This window comes from Heptranchias perlo, unplaced genomic scaffold (genome assembly GCF_035084215.1).
Source record: "Heptranchias perlo isolate sHepPer1 unplaced genomic scaffold, sHepPer1.hap1 HAP1_SCAFFOLD_418, whole genome shotgun sequence".
In the NCBI taxonomy this organism is placed as follows: domain Eukaryota; kingdom Metazoa; phylum Chordata; class Chondrichthyes; order Hexanchiformes; family Hexanchidae; genus Heptranchias; species Heptranchias perlo.
The window spans coordinates 143346-161897 of NW_027139430.1; the positions used below are offsets into that span (position 1 = coordinate 143346).

Here is an 18552-nt window from a genome sequence, read left to right on the forward strand (position 1 = left end):
AGCTCCCTCCACACTGTCCCATCAAACACTCCCAGGGCAGGTACAGGGTGAGATACAGAGTAAAGCTCCCTCTACACTGTCCCATCAAACACTCCCAGGGCAGGTACAGGGTTAGATACAGAGTAAAGCTCCCTCTACACTGTCCCATCAAACACTCCCAGGGTCAGGTACAGGGTTAGATGCAGAGTAAAGCTCCCTCTACACTGTCCCATCAAACACTCCCAGGGTCAGGTACAGGGTTAGATGCAGAGTAAAGCTCCCTCTACACTGTCCCGTCAAACACTCCCAGGGTCAGGTACAGGGTTAGATACAGAGTAAAGCTCCCTCTACACTGTCCCATCAAACATTCCCAGGGCAGGTACAGGGTTAGATACAGAGTAAAGCTCCCTCTACACTGTCCCATCAAACACTCCCAGGGCAGGGACAGGGTTAGATACAGAGTAAAGCTCCCTCTACACTGTCCCATCAAACACTCCCAGGGCAGGTACAGGGTTAGATACAGAGTAAAGCTCCCTCTACACTGTCCCATCAAACACTCCCAGGGTCAGGTACAGGGTTAGATACAGAGTAAAGCTCCCTCTGCACTGTCCCATCAAACACTCCCAGGGTCAGGTACAGGGTTAGATACAGAGTAAAGCTCCCTCTGCACTGTCCCATCAAACACTCCCAGGGCAGGTACAGGGTTAGATACAGAGTAAAGCTCCCTCTACACTTTCCCATCAAACACTCCCAGGGCAGGTACAGGGTTAGATACAGAGTAAAGCTCCCTCTACACTGTCCCATCAAACACTCCCAGGGTCAGGTACAGGGTTAGATACAGAGTAAAGCTCCCTCTGCACCGTCCCATCAAACACTCCCAGGGTCAGGTACAGGGTTAGATACAGAGTAAAGCTCCCTCTACACTGTCCCATCAAACATTCCCAGGGCAGGGACAGGGTTAGATACAGAGTAAAGCTCCCTCTACACTGTCCCATCAAACACTCCCAGGGCAGGTACAGGGTTAGATACAGAGTAAAGCTCCCTCTACACTGTCCCATCAAACACTCCCAGGGCAGGTACAGGGTTAGATACAGAGTAAAGCTCCCTCTACACTGTCCCGTCAAACACTCCCAGGGCAGGTACAGGGTTAGATACAGAGTAAAGCTCCCTCTACACTGTCCCATCAAACACTCCCAGGGTCAGGTACAGGGTTAGATACAGAGTAAAGCTCCCTCCACACTGTCCCGTCAAACACTCCCAGGGCCAGGTACAGGGTTAGATACAGAGTAAAGCTCCCTCCACACTGTCCCATCAAACACTCCCAGGGCAGGTACAGGGTTAGATACAGAGTAAAGCTCCCTCTACACTGTCCCATCAAACACTCCCAGGGCAGATACAGGGTTAGATACAGAGTAAAGCTCCCTCTACACTGTCCCATCAAACACTCCCAGGGCAGGTTTAGGGTTAGATGCAGAGTAAAGCTCCCTCTGCACTGTCCCATCAAACACTCCCAGGGGCAGGTACAGGGTTAGATACAGAGCAAAGCTCCCTCTACACTGTCCCATCAAACACTCCCTGGGTCAGGTACAGGGATAGATACAGAGTAAAGCTCCCTCTACACTTTCCCATCAAACACTCCCAGGGCAGGTACAGGGTTAGATGCAGAGTAAAGCTCCCTCTACACTGTCCCGTTAAACACTCCCAGGGCAGGTACAGGGTTAGATACAGAGTAAAGCTCCCTCTACACTGTCCCATCAAACACTCCCAGGGCAGGTACAGGGTTCGATACAGAGTAAAGCTCCCTCTGCACTGTCCCATCAAACACTCCCAGGGCAGGTACAGGGTTCGATACAGAGTAAAGCTCCCTCTACACTGTCCCATCAAACACTCCCAGGGCAGGTACAGGGTTAGATCCAGAGTAAAGCTCCCTCTACACTGTCCCATCAAACACTCCCAGGGCAGGTACAGGGTTAGATACAGAGTGAAGCTCCCTCGACACTGTCCCATCAAACACTCCCAGGGCAGGTACAGGGTTAGATACAGAGTAAAGCTCCCTCCACACTGTCCCATCAAACACGCCCAGGGCAGGTACAGGGTGAGATACAGAGTAAAGCTCCCTCGACACTGTCCCATCAAACACTCCCAGGGCAGGTGCAGGGTTAGATACAGAGTAAATCTCCCTCCACAATGTCCCGTCAAACACTCCCAGGGCAGGTACAGGGTTAGATACAGAGTAAAGCTCCCTCTACACTGTCCCATCAAACACTCCCAGGGGCAGGTACAGGGTTAGATACAGAGTAAAGCTCCCTCTGCACTGTCCCATCAAACACTCCCAGGGGCAGGTACAGGGTTAGATACAGAGTAAAGCTCCCTCTACACTGTCCCATCAAACACTCCCAGGGGCAGGTACAGGGTTAGATACAGAGTAAAGCTCCCTCTGCACTGTCCCATCAAACACTCCCAGGGTCAGGTACAGGGTTAGATACAGCGTAAAGCTCCCTCTACACTATCCCATCAAACACTCCCAGGGCAGGTACAGGGTTAGATACAGAGTAAAGCTCCCTCGACACTGTCCCATCAAACACTCCTAGGGCAGGTACAGCACGTGTTAGATACAGAGTAAAGCTCCCTCTACACTATCCCATCAAACACTCCCAGGTCAGGTACAGGGTTAGATACAGAGTAAAGCTCCCTCTGCACTGTCCCATCAAACACTCCCAGGGCAGGTACAGGGTTCGATACAGAGTAAAGCTCCCTCTACACTGTCCCATCAAACACTCCCAGGGCAGGTACAGGATTCGATACAGAGTAAAGCTCCCTCTACACTGTCCCATCAAACACTCCCAGGGCAGGTACAGGGTTAGATACAGAGTAAAGCTCCCTCTGCACTGTCCCATCAAACACTCCCAGGGCAGGTCCAGGGTTAGATACAGAGTAAAGCTCCCTCTACACTGTCCCATCAAACACTCCCAGGGTCAGGTACAGGGTTAGATACAGAGTAAAGCTCCCTCTACACTGTCCCATCAAACACTCCCAGGGTCAGGTACAGGGTTAGATGCAGAGTAAAGCTCCCTCTACACTGTCCCATCAAACACTCCCAGGGCAGGTACAGGGTTAGATACAGAGTAAAGCTCCCTCTGCACTGTCCCATCAAACACTCCCAGGGCAGGTGCAGGGTTAGATACAGAGTAAAGCTCCCTCTACACTGTCTTATCAAACACTCCCAGGGTCAGGTACAGGGTGAGATACAGAGTAAAGCTCCCTCCACACTGTCCCATCAAACACTCCCAGGGCAGGTACAGGGTTAGATACAGAGTGAAGCTCCATCTACACTGTCCCATCAAACACTCCTAGGGCAGGTACAGCACGTGTTAGATACAGAGCAAAGCTCCCTCTTCACTGTCCCGTCAAACACTCCCAGGGCAGGTACAGGGTTAGATACAGAGTAAAGCTCCCTCTGTACTGTCCCATCAAACACTCCCAGGGCAGGTACAGGGTTAGATACAGAGTAAAGCTCCCTCTACACTGTCCCATCAAACACTCCCAGGGCAGGTACAGGATTCGATACAGAGTAAAGCTCCCTCTACACTGTCCCATCAAACACTCCCAGGGCAGGTACAGGGTTAGATACAGAGTAAAGCTCCCTCTACACTGTCCCATCAAACACTCCCAGGGCAGGTCCAGGATTCGATACAGAGTAAAGCTCCCTCTACACTGTCCCATCAAACACTCCCAGGGCAGGTCCAGGGTGAGATACAGAGTAAAGCTCCCTCCACACTGTCCCATCAAACACTCCCAGGGCAGGTACAGGGTTAGACACAGAGTAAAGCTCCCTCTACACTGTCCCATCAAACACTCCCAGGGTCAGGTACAGGGTTAGATACAGAGTAAAGCTCCCTCTACACTGTCCCATCAAACACTCCCAGGGTCAGGTACAGGGTGAGATGCAGAGTAAAGCTCCCTCTGCACTGTCCCATCAAACACTCCCAGGGTCAGGTACAGGGTGAGATACAGAGTAAAGCTCCCTCCACACTGTCCCATCAAACACTCCCAGGGCAGGTACAGGGTTAGATACAGAGTGAAGCTCCATCTACACTGTCCCATCAAACACTCCCAGGGCAGGTACAGGGTGAGATACAGAGTAAAGCTCCCTCCACACTGTCCCATCAAACACTCCCAGGGCAGGTACAGTGTTAGATACAGAGTGAAGCTCCATCTACACTGTCCCATCAAACACTCCCAGGGCAGGTACAGGGTGAGATACAGAGTAAAGCTCCCTCCACACTGTCCCATCAAACACTCCCAGGGCAGGTACAGGGTGAGATACAGAGTAAAGCTCCCTCTACACTGTCCCATCAAACACTCCCAGGGCAGGTACAGGGTTAGATACAGAGTAAAGCTCCCTCTACACTGTCCCATCAAACACTCCCAGGGTCAGGTACAGGGTTAGATGCAGAGTAAAGCTCCCTCTACACTGTCCCATCAAACACTCCCAGGGTCAGGTACAGGGTTAGATGCAGAGTAAAGCTCCCTCTACACTGTCCCATCAAACATTCCCAGGGCAGGTACAGGGTTAGATACAGAGTAAAGCTCCCTCTACACTGTCCCATCAAACACTCCCAGGGCAGGGACAGGGTTAGATACAGAGTAAAGCTCCCTCTACACTGTCCCATCAAACACTCCCAGGGCAGGTACAGGGTTAGATACAGAGTAAAGCTCCCTCTACACTGTCCCATCAAACACTCCCAGGGTCAGGTACAGGGTTAGATACAGAGTAAAGCTCCCTCTGCACTGTCCCATCAAACACTCCCAGGGTCAGGTACAGGGTTAGATACAGAGTAAAGCTCCCTCTGCACTGTCCCATCAAACACTCCCAGGGCAGGTACAGGGTTAGATACAGAGTAAAGCTCCCTCTACACTTTCCCATCAAACACTCCCAGGGCAGGTACAGGGTTAGATACAGAGTAAAGCTCCCTCTACACTGTCCCATCAAACACTCCCAGGGTCAGGTACAGGGTTAGATACAGAGTAAAGCTCCCTCGACAATGTCCCATCAAACACTCCCAGGGCAGGTACAGGGTTAGATACAGAGTAAAGCTCCCTCTGCACCGTCCCATCAAACACTCCCAGGGTCAGGTACAGGGTTAGATACAGAGTAAAGCTCCCTCTACACTGTCCCATCAAACATTCCCAGGGCAGGGACAGGGTTAGATACAGAGTAAAGCTCCCTCTACACTGTCCCATCAAACACTCCCAGGGCAGGTACAGGGTTAGATACAGAGTAAAGCTCCCTCTGCACTGTCCCATCAAACACTCCCAGGGCAGGTACAGGGTTAGATACAGAGTAAAGCTCCCTCTACACTGTCCCGTCAAACACTCCCAGGGCAGGTACAGGGTTAGATACAGAGTAAAGCTCCCTCTACACTGTCCCATCAAACACTCCCAGGGTCAGGTACAGGGTTAGATACAGAGTAAAGCTCCCTCCACACTGTCCCGTCAAACACTCCCAGGGCCAGGTACAGGGTTAGATACAGAGTAAAGCTCCCTCCACACTGTCCCATCAAACACTCCCAGGGCAGGTACAGGGTTAGATACAGAGTAAAGCTCCCTCTACACTGTCCCATCAAACACTCCCAGGGTCAGGTACAGGGTTAGATACAGAGTAAAGCTCCCTCTACACGGTCCCATCAAACACTCCCAGGGCAGGTACAGGGTTAGATACAGAGTAAAGCTCCCTCTACACTGTCCCATCAAACACTCCCAGGGTCAGGTACAGGGTTAGATACAGAGTAAAGCTCCCTCTACACTGTCCCATCAAACACTCCCAGGGCAGGTACAGGGTTAGATACAGAGTAAAGCTCCCTCTACACTGTCCCGTCAAACACTCCCAGGGCAGGTACAGGGTTAGATACAGAGTAAAGCTCCCTCTACACTGTCCCATCAAACACTCCCAGGGCCAGGTACAGGGTTAGATACAGAGTAAAGCTCCCTCTACACTGTCCCGTCAAACACTCCCAGGGTCAGGTACAGGGTTAGATACAGAGTAAAGCTCCCTCTACACCGTCCCATCAAACACTCCCAGGGTCAGGTACAGGGTTAGATACAGAGTAAAGCTCCCTCTACACTGTCCCATCAAACACTCCCAGGGCAGGTACAGGGTTAGATACAGAGTAAAGCTCCCTCTGCACTGTCCCATCAAACACTCCCAGGGCAGGGACAGGGTTAGATGCAGAGTAAAGCTCCCTCTACACTGTCCCGTCAAACACTCCCAGGGCAGGTACAGGGTTAGATACAGAGTAAAGCTCCCTCTGCACTGTCCCATCAAACACTCCCAGGGCAGGTACAGGGTTAGATACAGAGTAAAGCTCCATCTACACTGTCCCATCAAACACTCCTAGGGCAGGTACAGCACGTGTTAGATACAGAGTAAAGCTCCCTCTACACTGTCCCGTCAAACACTCCCAGGGCAGGTACAGGGTTAGATACAGAGTAAAGCTCCCTCTTCACTGTCCCGTCAAACACTCCCAGGGCAGGTACAGGGTTAGATACAGAGTAAAGCTCCCTCTGTACTGTCCCATCAAACACTCCCAGGGCAGGTACAGGGTTAGATACAGAGTAAAGCTCCCTCTACACTGTCCCATCAAACACTCCCAGGGCAGGTACAGGATTCGATACAGAGTAAAGCTCCCTCTACACTGTCCCATCAAACACTCCCAGGGCAGGTACAGGGTTAGATACAGAGTAAAGCTCCCTCTACACTGTCCCATCAAACACTCCCAGGGCAGGTCCAGGATTCGATACAGAGTAAAGCTCCCTCTACACTGTCCCATCAAACATTCCCAGGGCAGGTACAGGGTTAGATACAGAGTAAAGCTCCCTCTACACTGTCCCATCAAACACTCCCAGGGCAGGTCCAGGGTGAGATACAGAGTAAAGCTCCCTCCACACTGTCCCATCAAACACTCCCAGGGCAGGTACAGGGTTAGACACAGAGTAAAGCTCCCTCTACACTGTCCCATCAAACACTCCCAGGGTCAGGTACAGGGTTAGATACAGAGTAAAGCTCCCTCTACACTGTCCCATCAAACACTCCCAGGGTCAGGTACAGGGTTAGATGCAGAGTAAAGCTCCCTCTGCACTGTCCCATCAAACACTCCCAGGGTCAGGTACAGGGTGAGATACAGAGTAAAGCTCCCTCCACACTGTCCCATCAAACACTCCCAGGGCAGGTACAGGGTTAGATACAGAGTGAAGCTCCATCTACACTGTCCCATCAAACACTCCCAGGGCAGGTACAGGGTGAGATACAGAGTAAAGCTCCCTCCACACTGTCCCATCAAACACTCCCAGGGCAGGTACAGGGTTAGATACAGAGTGAAGCTCCATCTACACTGTCCCATCAAACACTCCCAGGGCAGGTACAGGGTGAGATACAGAGTAAAGCTCCCTCCACACTGTCCCATCAAACACTCCCAGGGCAGGTACAGGGTGAGATACAGAGTAAAGCTCCCTCTACACTGTCCCATCAAACACTCCCAGGGCAGGTACAGGGTTAGATACAGAGTAAAGCTCCCTCTACACTGTCCCATCAAACACTCCCAGGGTCAGGTTCAGGGTTAGATGCAGAGTAAAGCTCCCTCTACACTGTCCCATCAAACACTCCCAGGGTCAGGTACAGGGTTAGATGCAGAGTAAAGCTCCCTCTACACTGTCCCATCAAACATTCCCAGGGCAGGTACAGGGTTAGATACAGAGTAAAGCTCCCTCTACACTGTCCCATCAAACACTCCCAGGGCAGGGACAGGGTTAGATACAGAGTAAAGCTCCCTCTACACTGTCCCATCAAACACTCCCAGGGCAGGTACAGGGTTAGATACAGAGTAAAGCTCCCTCTACACTGTCCCATCAAACACTCCCAGGGTCAGGTACAGGGTTAGATACAGAGTAAAGCTCCCTCTGCACTGTCCCATCAAACACTCCCAGGGTCAGGTACAGGGTTAGATACAGAGTAAAGCTCCCTCTACACTGTCCCATCAAACACTCCCAGGGCAGGTACAGGGTTAGATACAGAGTAAAGCTCCCTCTGCACTGTCCCATCAAACACTCCCAGGGCAGGTACAGGGTGAGATACAGAGTAAAGCTCCCTCTACACTTTCCGATCAAACACTCCCAGGGCAGGTACAGGGTTAGATACAGAGTAAAGCTCCCTCTACACTGTCCCATCAAACACTCCCAGGGTCAGGTACAGGGTTAGATACAGAGTAAAGCTCCCTCGACAATGTCCCATCAAACACTCCCAGGGCAGGTACAGGGTTAGATACAGAGTAAAGCTCCCTCTGCACCGTCCCATCAAACACTCCCAGGGTCAGGTACAGGGTGAGATACAGAGTAAAGCTCCCTCTACACTGTCCCATCAAACATTCCCAGGGCAGGGACAGGGTGAGATACAGAGTAAAGCTCCCTCTACACTGTCCCATCAAACACTCCCAGGGCAGGTACAGGGTTAGATACAGAGTAAAGCTCCCTCTACACTGTCCCATCAAACACTCCCAGGGCAGGTACAGGGTTAGATACAGAGTAAAGCTCCCTCTACACTGTCCCGTCAAACACTCCCAGGGCAGGTACAGGGTTAGATACAGAGTAAAGCTCCCTCTACACTGTCCCATCAAACACTCCCAGGGTCAGGTACAGGGTTAGATACAGAGTAAAGCTCCCTCCACACTGTCCCGTCAAACACTCCCAGGGCCAGGTACAGGGTTAGATACAGAGTAAAGCTCCCTCCACACTCTCCCATCAAACACTCCCAGGGCAGGTACAGGGTTAGATACAGAGTAAAGCTCCCTCTACACTGTCCCGTCAAACACTCCCAGGGCCAGGTACAGGGTTAGATACAGAGTAAAGCTCCCTCTACACTGTCCCATCAAACACTCCCAGGGCAGGTACAGGGTTAGATACAGAGTAAAGCTCCCTCTACACTGTCCCGTCAAACACTCCCAGGGCAGGTACAGGGTTAGATACAGAGTAAAGCTCCCTCTACACTGTCCCATCAAACACTCCCAGGGCCAGGTACAGGGTTAGATACAGAGTAAAGCTCCCTCTACACTGTCCCGTCAAACACTCCCAGGGTCAGGTACAGGGTTAGATACAGAGTAAAGCTCCCTCTACACCGTCCCATCAAACACTCCCAGGGTCAGGTACAGGGTTAGATACAGAGTAAAGCTCCCTCTACACTGTCCCATCAAACACTCCCAGGGCAGGTACAGGGTTAGATACAGAGTAAAGCTCCCTCTGCACTGTCCCATCAAACACTCCCAGGGCAGGGACAGGGTTAGATGCAGAGTAAAGCTCCCTCTACACTGTCCCGTCAAACACTCCCAGGGCAGGTACAGGGTTAGATACAGAGTAAAGCTCCCTCTACACTGTCCCATCAAACACTCCCAGGGCAGGTACAGGGTTAGATACAGAGTAAAGCTCCCTCTACACTGTCCCGTCAAACACTCCCAGGGCCAGGTACAGGGTTAGATACAGAGTAAAGCTCCCTCCACACTGTCCCATCAAACACTCCCAGGGCAGGTACAGGGTTAGATACAGAGTAAAGCTCCCTCCACACTGTCCCATCAAACACTCCCAGGGCAGGTACAGGGTTAGATACAGAGTAAAGCTCCCTCTACACTGTCCCGTCAAACACTCCCAGGGCCAGGTACAGGGTTAGATACAGAGTAAAGCTCCCTCCACACTGTCCCATCAAACACTCCCAGGGCAGGTACAGGGTTAGATACAGAGTAAAGCTCCCTCTACACTGTCCCATCAAACACTCCCAGGGCAGGTACAGGGTTAGATACAGAGTAAAGCTCCATCTACACTGTCCCATCAAACACTCCCAGGGCAGGTACAGGATTAGATACAGAGTAAAGCTCCCTCTACACTGTCCCATCAAACACTCCCAGGGTCAGGTACAGGGTTAGATACAGAGTAAAGCTCCCTCTACACTGTCCCGTCAAACACTCCCAGGGCAGGTACAGGGTTAGATACAGAGTAAAGCTCCCTCTACACTGTCCCATCAAACACTCCCAGGGCCAGGTACAGGGTTAGATACAGAGTAAAGCTCCCTCTACACTGTCCCGTCAAACACTCCCAGGGTCAGGTACAGGGTTAGATACAGAGTAAAGCTCCCTCTACACCGTCCCATCAAACACTCCCAGGGTCAGGTACAGGGTTAGATACAGAGTAAAGCTCCCTCTACACTGTCCCATCAAACACTCCCAGGGCAGGTACAGGGTTAGATACAGAGTAAAGCTCCCTCTACACTGTCCCATCAAACACTCCCAGGGTCAGGTACAGGGTTAGATACAGAGTAAAGCTCCCTCTGCACTGTCCCATCAAACACTCCCAGGGCAGGGACAGGGTTAGATGCAGAGTAAAGCTCCCTCTGCACTGTCCCATCAAACACTCCCAGGGTCAGGTACAGGGTTAGATACAGAGTAAAGCTCCCTCTACAATGTCCCATCAAACACTCCCAGGGTCAGGTACAGGGTTAGATACAGAGTAAAGCTCCCTCTGCACTGTCCCATCAAACACTCCCAGGGTCAGGTACAGGGTTAGATACAGAGTAAAGCTCCCTCTGCACTGTCCCATCAAACACTCCCAGGGTCAGGTACAGGTTTAGATACAGAGTAAAGCTCCCTCTGCACTGTCCCATCAAACACTCCCAGGGCAGGGACAGGGTTAGATACAGAGTAAAGCTCCCTCTACACTGTCCCATCAAACACTCCCAGGGTCAGGTACAGGGTTAGATACAGAGTAAAGCTCCCTCTGCACTGTCCCATCAAACACTCCCAGGGTCAGGTACAGGGTTAGATACAGAGTAAAGCTCCCTCTGCACTGTCCCATCAAACACTCCCAGGGCAGGGACAGGGTTAGATACAGAGTAAAGCTCCCTCTACACTGTCCCGTCAAACACTCCCAGGGTCAGGTACAGGGTTAGATGCAGAGTAAAGCTCCCTCTACACTGTCCCATCAAACACTCCCAGGGCAGGTACAGGGTTAGATACAGAGTAAAGCTCCCTCTACACTGTCCCATCAAACACTCCCAGGGCAGGTACAGTGTTAGATGCAGAGTAAAGCTCCCTCTACACTGTCCCATCAAACACTCCCAGGGCAGGTACAGTGTTAGATGCAGAGTAAAGCTCCCTCTACACTGTCCCATCAAACACTCCCAGGGCAGGTACAGGGTTAGATACAGAGTAAAGCTCCCTCTGCACTGTCCCATCAAACACTCCCAGGGCAGGTACAGGGTTAGATACAGAGTAAAGCTCCCTCTACACTGTCCCATCAAACACTCCCAGGGCAGGTACAGTGTTAGATGCAGAGTAAAGCTCCCTCCACACTGTCCCATCAAACACTCCCAGGGCAGGTACAGGGTGAGATACAGAGTAAAGCTCCCTCCACACTGTCCCATCAAACACTCCCAGGGCAGGTACAGGGTGAGATACAGAGTAAAGCTCCCTCTACACTGTCCCATCAAACACTCCCAGGGCAGGTACAGGGTTAGATACAGAGTAAAGCTCCCTCTACACTGTCCCATCAAACACTCCCAGGGTCAGGTTCAGGGTTAGATGCAGAGTAAAGCTCCCTCTACACTGTCCCATCAAACACTCCCAGGGTCAGGTACAGGGTTAGATGCAGAGTAAAGCTCTCTCTACACTGTCCCTTCAAACATTCCCAGGGCAGGTACAGGGTTAGATACAGAGTAAAGCTCCCTCTACACTGTCCCATCAAACACTCCCAGGGCAGGGACAGGGTTAGATACAGAGTAAAGCTCCCTCTACACTGTCCCATCAAACACTCCCAGGGCAGGTACAGGGTGAGATACAGAGTAAAGCTCCCTCTACACTGTCCCATCAAACACTCCCAGGGTCAGGTACAGGGTTAGATACAGAGTAAAGCTCCCTCTGCACTGTCCCATCAAACACTCCCAGGGTCAGGTACAGGGTTAGATACAGAGTAAAGCTCCCTCTGCACTGTCCCATCAAACACTCCCAGGGCAGGTACAGGGTTAGATACAGAGTTAAGCTCCCTCTACACTTTCCCATCAAACACTCCCAGGGCAGGTACAGGGTTAGATACAGAGTAAAGCTCCCTCTACACTGTCCCATCAAACACTCCCAGGGTCAGGTACAGGGTTAGATACAGAGTAAAGCTCCCTCGACAATGTCCCATCAAACACTCCCAGGGCAGGTACAGGGTTAGATACAGAGTAAAGCTCCCTCTGCACCGTCCCATCAAACACTCCCAGGGTCAGGTACAGGGTTAGATACAGAGTAAAGCTCCCTCTACACTGTCCCATCAAACATTCCCAGGGCAGGGACAGGGTGAGATACAGAGTAAAGCTCCCTCTACACTGTCCCATCAAACACTCCCAGGGCAGGTACAGGGTTAGATACAGAGTAAAGCTCCCTCTACACTGTCCCATCAAACACTCCCAGGGCAGGTACAGGGTTAGATACAGAGTAAAGCTCCCTCTACACTGTCCCGTCAAACACTCCCAGGGCAGGTACAGGGTTAGATACAGAGTAAAGCTCCCTCTACACTGTCCCATCAAACACTCCCAGGGTCAGGTACAGGGTTAGATACAGAGTAAAGCTCCCTCCACACTGTCCCGTCAAACACTCCCAGGGCCAGGTACAGGGTTAGATACAGAGTAAAGCTCCCTCCACACTGTCCCATCAAACACTCCCAGGGCAGGTACAGGGTTAGATACAGAGTAAAGCTCCCTCTACACTGTCCCGTCAAACACTCCCAGGGCCAGGTACAGGGTTAGATACAGAGTAAAGCTCCCTCTACACTGTCCCATCAAACACTCCCAGGGCAGGTACAGGGTTAGATACAGAGTAAAGCTCCCTCTACACTGTCCCGTCAAACACTCCCAGGGCAGGTACAGGGTTAGATACAGAGTAAAGCTCCCTCTACACTGTCCCATCAAACACTCCCAGGGCCAGGTACAGGGTTAGATACAGAGTAAAGCTCCCTCTACACTGTCCCGTCAAACACTCCCAGGGTCAGGTACAGGGTTAGATACAGAGTAAAGCTCCCTCTACACTGTCCCATCAAACACTCCCAGGGCAGGTACAGGGTTAGATACAGAGTAAAGCTCCCTCTACACTGTCCCATCAAACACTCCCAGGGTCAGGTACAGGGTTAGATACAGAGTAAAGCTCCCTCTACACCGTCCCATCAAACACTCCCAGGGTCAGGTACAGGGTTAGATACAGAGTAAAGCTCCCTCTACACTGTCCCATCAAACACTCCCAGGGCAGGTACAGGGTTAGATACAGAGTAAAGCTCCCTCTGCACTGTCCCATCAAACACTCCCAGGGCAGGGACAGGGTTAGATGCAGAGTAAAGCTCCCTCTACACTGTCCCGTCAAACACTCCCAGGGCAGGTACAGGGTTAGATACAGAGTAAAGCTCCCTCTACACTGTCCCATCAAACACTCCCAGGGCAGGTACAGGGTTAGATACAGAGTAAAGCTCCCTCTACACTGTCCCGTCAAACACTCCCAGGGCCAGGTACAGGGTTAGATACAGAGTAAAGCTCCCTCCACACTGTCCCATCAAACACTCCCAGGGCAGGTACAGGGTTAGATACAGAGTAAAGCTCCCTCCACACTGTCCCATCAAACACTCCCAGGGCAGGTACAGGGTTAGATACAGAGTAAAGCTCCCTCTACACTGTCCCGTCAAACACTCCCAGGGCCAGGTACAGGGTTAGATACAGAGTAAAGCTCCCTCCACACTGTCCCATCAAACACTCCCAGGGCAGGTACAGGGTTAGATACAGAGTAAAGCTCCCTCTACACTGTCCCATCAAACACTCCCAGGGCAGGTACAGGGTTAGATACAGAGTAAAGCTCCATCTACACTGTCCCATCAAACACTCCCAGGGCAGGTACAGGATTAGATACAGAGTAAAGCTCCCTCTACACTGTCCCATCAAACACTCCCAGGGTCAGGTGCAGGGTTAGATACAGAGTAAAGCTCCCTCTACACTGTCCCGTCAAACACTCCCAGGGCAGGTACAGGGTTAGATACAGAGTAAAGCTCCCTCTACACTGTCCCATCAAACACTCCCAGGGCCAGGTACAGGGTTAGATACAGAGTAAAGCTCCCTCTACACTGTCCCGTCAAACACTCCCAGGGTCAGGTACAGGGTTAGATACAGAGTAAAGCTCCCTCTACACCGTCCCATCAAACACTCCCAGGGTCAGGTACAGGGTTAGATACAGAGTAAAGCTCCCTCTACACTGTCCCATCAAACACTCCCAGGGCAGGTACAGGGTTAGATACAGAGTAAAGCTCCCTCTACACTGTCCCATCAAACACTCCCAGGGTCAGGTACAGGGTTAGATACAGAGTAAAGCTCCCTCTGCACTGTCCCATCAAACACTCCCAGGGCAGGGACAGGGTTAGATGCAGAGTAAAGCTCCCTCTGCACTGTCCCATCAAACACTCCCAGGGTCAGGTACAGGGTTAGATACAGAGTAAAGCTCCCTCTACAATGTCCCATCAAACACTCCCAGGGTCAGGTACAGGGTTAGATACAGAGTAAAGCTCCCTCTGCACTGTCCCATCAAACACTCCCAGGGTCAGGTACAGGGTTAGATACAGAGTAAAGCTCCCTCTGCACTGTCCCATCAAACACTCCCAGGGTCAGGTACAGGGTTAGATACAGAGTAAAGCTCCCTCTGCACTGTCCCATCAAACACTCCCAGGGCAGGGACAGGGTTAGATACAGAGTAAAGCTCCCTCTACACTGTCCCATCAAACACTCCCAGGGTCAGGTACAGGGTTAGATACAGAGTAAAGCTCCCTCTGCACTGTCCCATCAAACACTCCCAGGGCAGGGACAGGGTTAGATACAGAGTAAAGCTCCCTCTACACTGTCCCGTCAAACACTCCCAGGGTCAGGTACAGGGTTAGATGCAGAGTAAAGCTCCCTCTACACTGTCCCATCAAACACTCCCAGGGCAGGTACAGGGTTAGATACAGAGTAAAGCTCCCTCTACACTGTCCCATCAAACACTCCCAGGGCAGGTACAGTGTTAGATGCAGAGTAAAGCTCCCTCTACACTGTCCCATCAAACACTCCCAGGGCAGGTACAGTGTTAGATGCAGAGTAAAGCTCCCTCTACACTGTCCCATCAAACACTCCCAGGGCAGGTACAGGGTTAGATACAGAGTAAAGCTCCCTCTGCACTGTCCCATCAAACACTCCCAGGGCAGGTACAGGGTTAGATACAGAGTAAAGCTCCCTCTACACTGTCCCATCAAACACTCCCAGGGCAGGTACAGTGTTAGATGCAGAGTAAAGCTCCCTCCACACTGTCCCATCAAACACTCCCAGGGCAGGTACAGTGTTAGATGCAGAGTAAAGCTCCCTCTACACTGTCCCATCAAACACTCCCAGGGCAGGTACAGGGTTAGATACAGAGTAAAGCTCCCTCTACACTGTCCCATCAAACACTCCCAGGGCAGGTACAGGGTTAGATACAGAGTAAAGCTCCCTCTACACTGTCCCATCAAACACTCCCAGGGCAGGTACAGGGTTAGATGCAGAGTAAAGCTCCCTCTACACTGTCCCATCAAACACTCCAGGGCAGGTACAGTGTTAGATGCAGAGTAAAGCTCCCTCTACACTGTCCCCACTCCACAACACTCCAGGGCAGGTACAGTGTTAGATGCAGAGTAAAGCTCACTCCTACACTGTCCCATCAAACACTCCAGGGCAGGTACAGGGTTAGATACAGAGTAAAGCTCCCTCTACACTGTCCCGTCAAACACTCCCAGGGTCAGGTACAGGGTTAGATACAGAGTAAAGCTCCCTCCACACTGTCCCATCAAACACTCCAGGGCAGGTACAGTGTTAGATGCAGAGTAAAGCTCCCTCTACACTGTCCCATCAAACACTCCCAGGGCAGGTACAGTGTTAGATGCAGAGTAAAGCTCCCTCTACACTGTCCCATCAAACACTCCCAGGGCAGGTACAGTGTTAGATGCAGAGTAAAGCTCCCTCCACACTGTCCCATCAAACACTCCCAGGGCAGGTACAGGGTTAGATACAGAGTAAAGCTCTCCCCTCTACACCTGTCCCCATCAAACACTCCCAGGGCAGGTACAGGGTGAGATACAGAGTAAAGCTCCCTCTACACTGTCCCATCAAACACTCCAGGGCAGGTACAGGGTTAGATACAGAGTAAAGATCCCTCCACACTGTCCCATCAAACACTCCCAGGGCAGTGTACAGGGTGAGATACAGAGTAAAGCTCCCTCTACACTGTCCCATCAAACACTCCCAGGGTCAGGTACAGGGTTAGATACAGAGTAAAGCTCCCTCTACACTGTCCCATCAAACACTCCAGGGTCAGGTACAGGGTTAGATACAGAGTAAAGCTCCCTCGACACTGTCCCATCAACACTCCCAGGGCAGGTACAGGGTTAGATACAGAGTAAAGCTCCCTCCACACTGTCCCATCAAACACTCCCAGGGCAGGTACAGGGTTAGATACAGAGTAAAGCTCCCTCTACACTGTCCCATCAAACACATCCCAGGGCAGGTACAGGGTTAGATACAGAGTAAAGCTCCCTCTACACTGTCCACAAACACTCCCAGGGCAGGGACAGGGTTAGATAGCAGAGTAAAGCTCCCTCTACACTGTCCCATCAAACACTCCCAGGGCAGGTACAGGGTTAGATACAGAGTAAAGCTCCCTCCACACTGTCCCATCAACACTCCCAGGGCAGGTACAGGGTTAGATACAGAGTAAAGCTCCCTCTACACTGTCCCATCAAACACTCCCAGGGCAGGTACAGGGTTAGATACAGAGTAAAGCTCCTCTACACTGTCCCATCAAACACTCCCAGGGCAGGTACAGGGTTAGATACAGAGTAAAGCTCCCTCTACACTGTCCCATCAAACACATCCCAGGGGCAGGTACAGGTTAGATACAGAGTAAAGCTCCCACTACACTGTCCCATCAAACACTCCCAGGGGCAGGTACAGGGTTAGAAACAGAGTAAAAGCTCCCTCCACACTGTCCCATCAAACACTCCCAGGGTCAGGTACAGGGTTAGATACAGAGTAAAGCTCCCTCTACACTGTCCCATCAAAACCAGGTACAGGGTTAGATACAGAGTAAAGCTCCCTCTACACTGTCCCATCAAACACTCCCAGGCCAGGTACAGGGTTAGATACAGAGTAAAGCTCCCTCCACACTGTCCCATCAAACACTCCCAGGGTCAGGTACAGGTTAGATACAGAGTAAAGCTCCCTCTACACTGTCCCATCAAACACTCCCAGGGCCAGGTACAGGGTTAGATACAGAGTAAAGCTCCCTCTGCACCGTCCCAGGTGAAACCTACGTGTGTCGTAGATGAACAGGTCGTTACAGACTGTGTCAGAGGCCTTGTTGAAAACACTCCCCACCGTCGAGCACGGCGAACGGCCCCACCAGGGTCATTGAGTGGTGTCGCAGGGCTCTGGGGGTCCTGGGAGAGGCTGATCCCGAGGCGATGAGGGAACTGAGGCGCTCGATCAGTCTGGGGCAGGAGGAGGGTCCGCCTGTCGGGGAGAGCAGAACAAGAAACGGTCAGAGGGTGAGGGGAGAGGGAGTGACCGGGGGCAGGGAGGGAGTGACAGGGGAGGAAGTAATGGGGGAGAGGGGAGAGGGGAGGGGGAGTGAGGGAGAGGTGAGGAGGGGGAGTGAAGAGAGGTGAGGAGGGGGAGTGAGGGAGGGGTGAGGAGGGGGAGTGAGGGAGAGGGGAGTGAGGGAGAGGGGGAGTGAGGGAGAGGGGGAGTGAGGGGGAGTGAGGGAGAGGGGAGTGAGGGAGAGGGGGAGTGAGGGGAGTGAGGGGGAGTGAGGGAGAGGGTGAGGAGGGGGAGTGAGGGGGGAGGGGGAGTGAGGGAGAGGGGGAAGTGAGGGAGAAGTGAGGATGGGGGAGTGAGGGAGAGGTGAGGATGGGGAGTGAGGGAGAGGTGAGGATGGGGAGAGAGGGAGAGGTGAGGAGGGGGGAGTGAGGGAGAGGTGAGGAGGGGGAGTGAGGGAGAGGGGAGTGAGGGAGAGGGGGAGTGAGGGAGAGGGGGAGTGAGGGAGAGGGGGAGTGAGGGAGAGGGGGAGTGAGGGGGGAGTGAGGGAGAGGGGGAGTGAGGGGGAGTGAGGGAGAGGTGAGGAGGGGGAGTGAGGGAGAGGGGGGAGTGGAGGGGAGAAGTGAGGATGGGGGAGTGAGGGAGAGGTGAGGATGGGGGAGTGAGGGAGAGGTGAGGATGGGGGAGTGAGGGGGAGTGAGGGAGAGGTGAGGATGGGGGAGTGAGGGAGAGGTGAGGATGGGAGAGGTGAGGATGGGGGAGTGAGGGAGAGGTGAGGATGGGGGAGTGAGGGAGAGGTGAGGATGGGGGGAGTGAGGGAGAGGTGAGGATGTGGGGAGTGAGGGAGAGGTGAGGATGGGGGAGTGAGGGAGAGGTGAGGATGGGGGAGTGAGGGGAGAGGTGAGGATGGGGGAGTGAGGAGAGGTGAGGAT

General features: G+C 52.4%; 1 protein-coding gene across 1 annotated transcript in view; it reads right to left on the reverse strand.

The window, feature by feature from the left end:
- Positions 1–18552, reverse strand: part of LOC137312321 (kelch domain-containing protein 9-like) — a 70236-nt gene that overhangs the window by 6876 nt on the left and 44808 nt on the right. Inside the window, 2 exon segments of the mRNA XM_067978905.1 lie at positions 17398–17449; positions 17451–17574. Of these exon segments, the coding sequence (XP_067835006.1) occupies positions 17398–17449; positions 17451–17574 (176 nt within the window).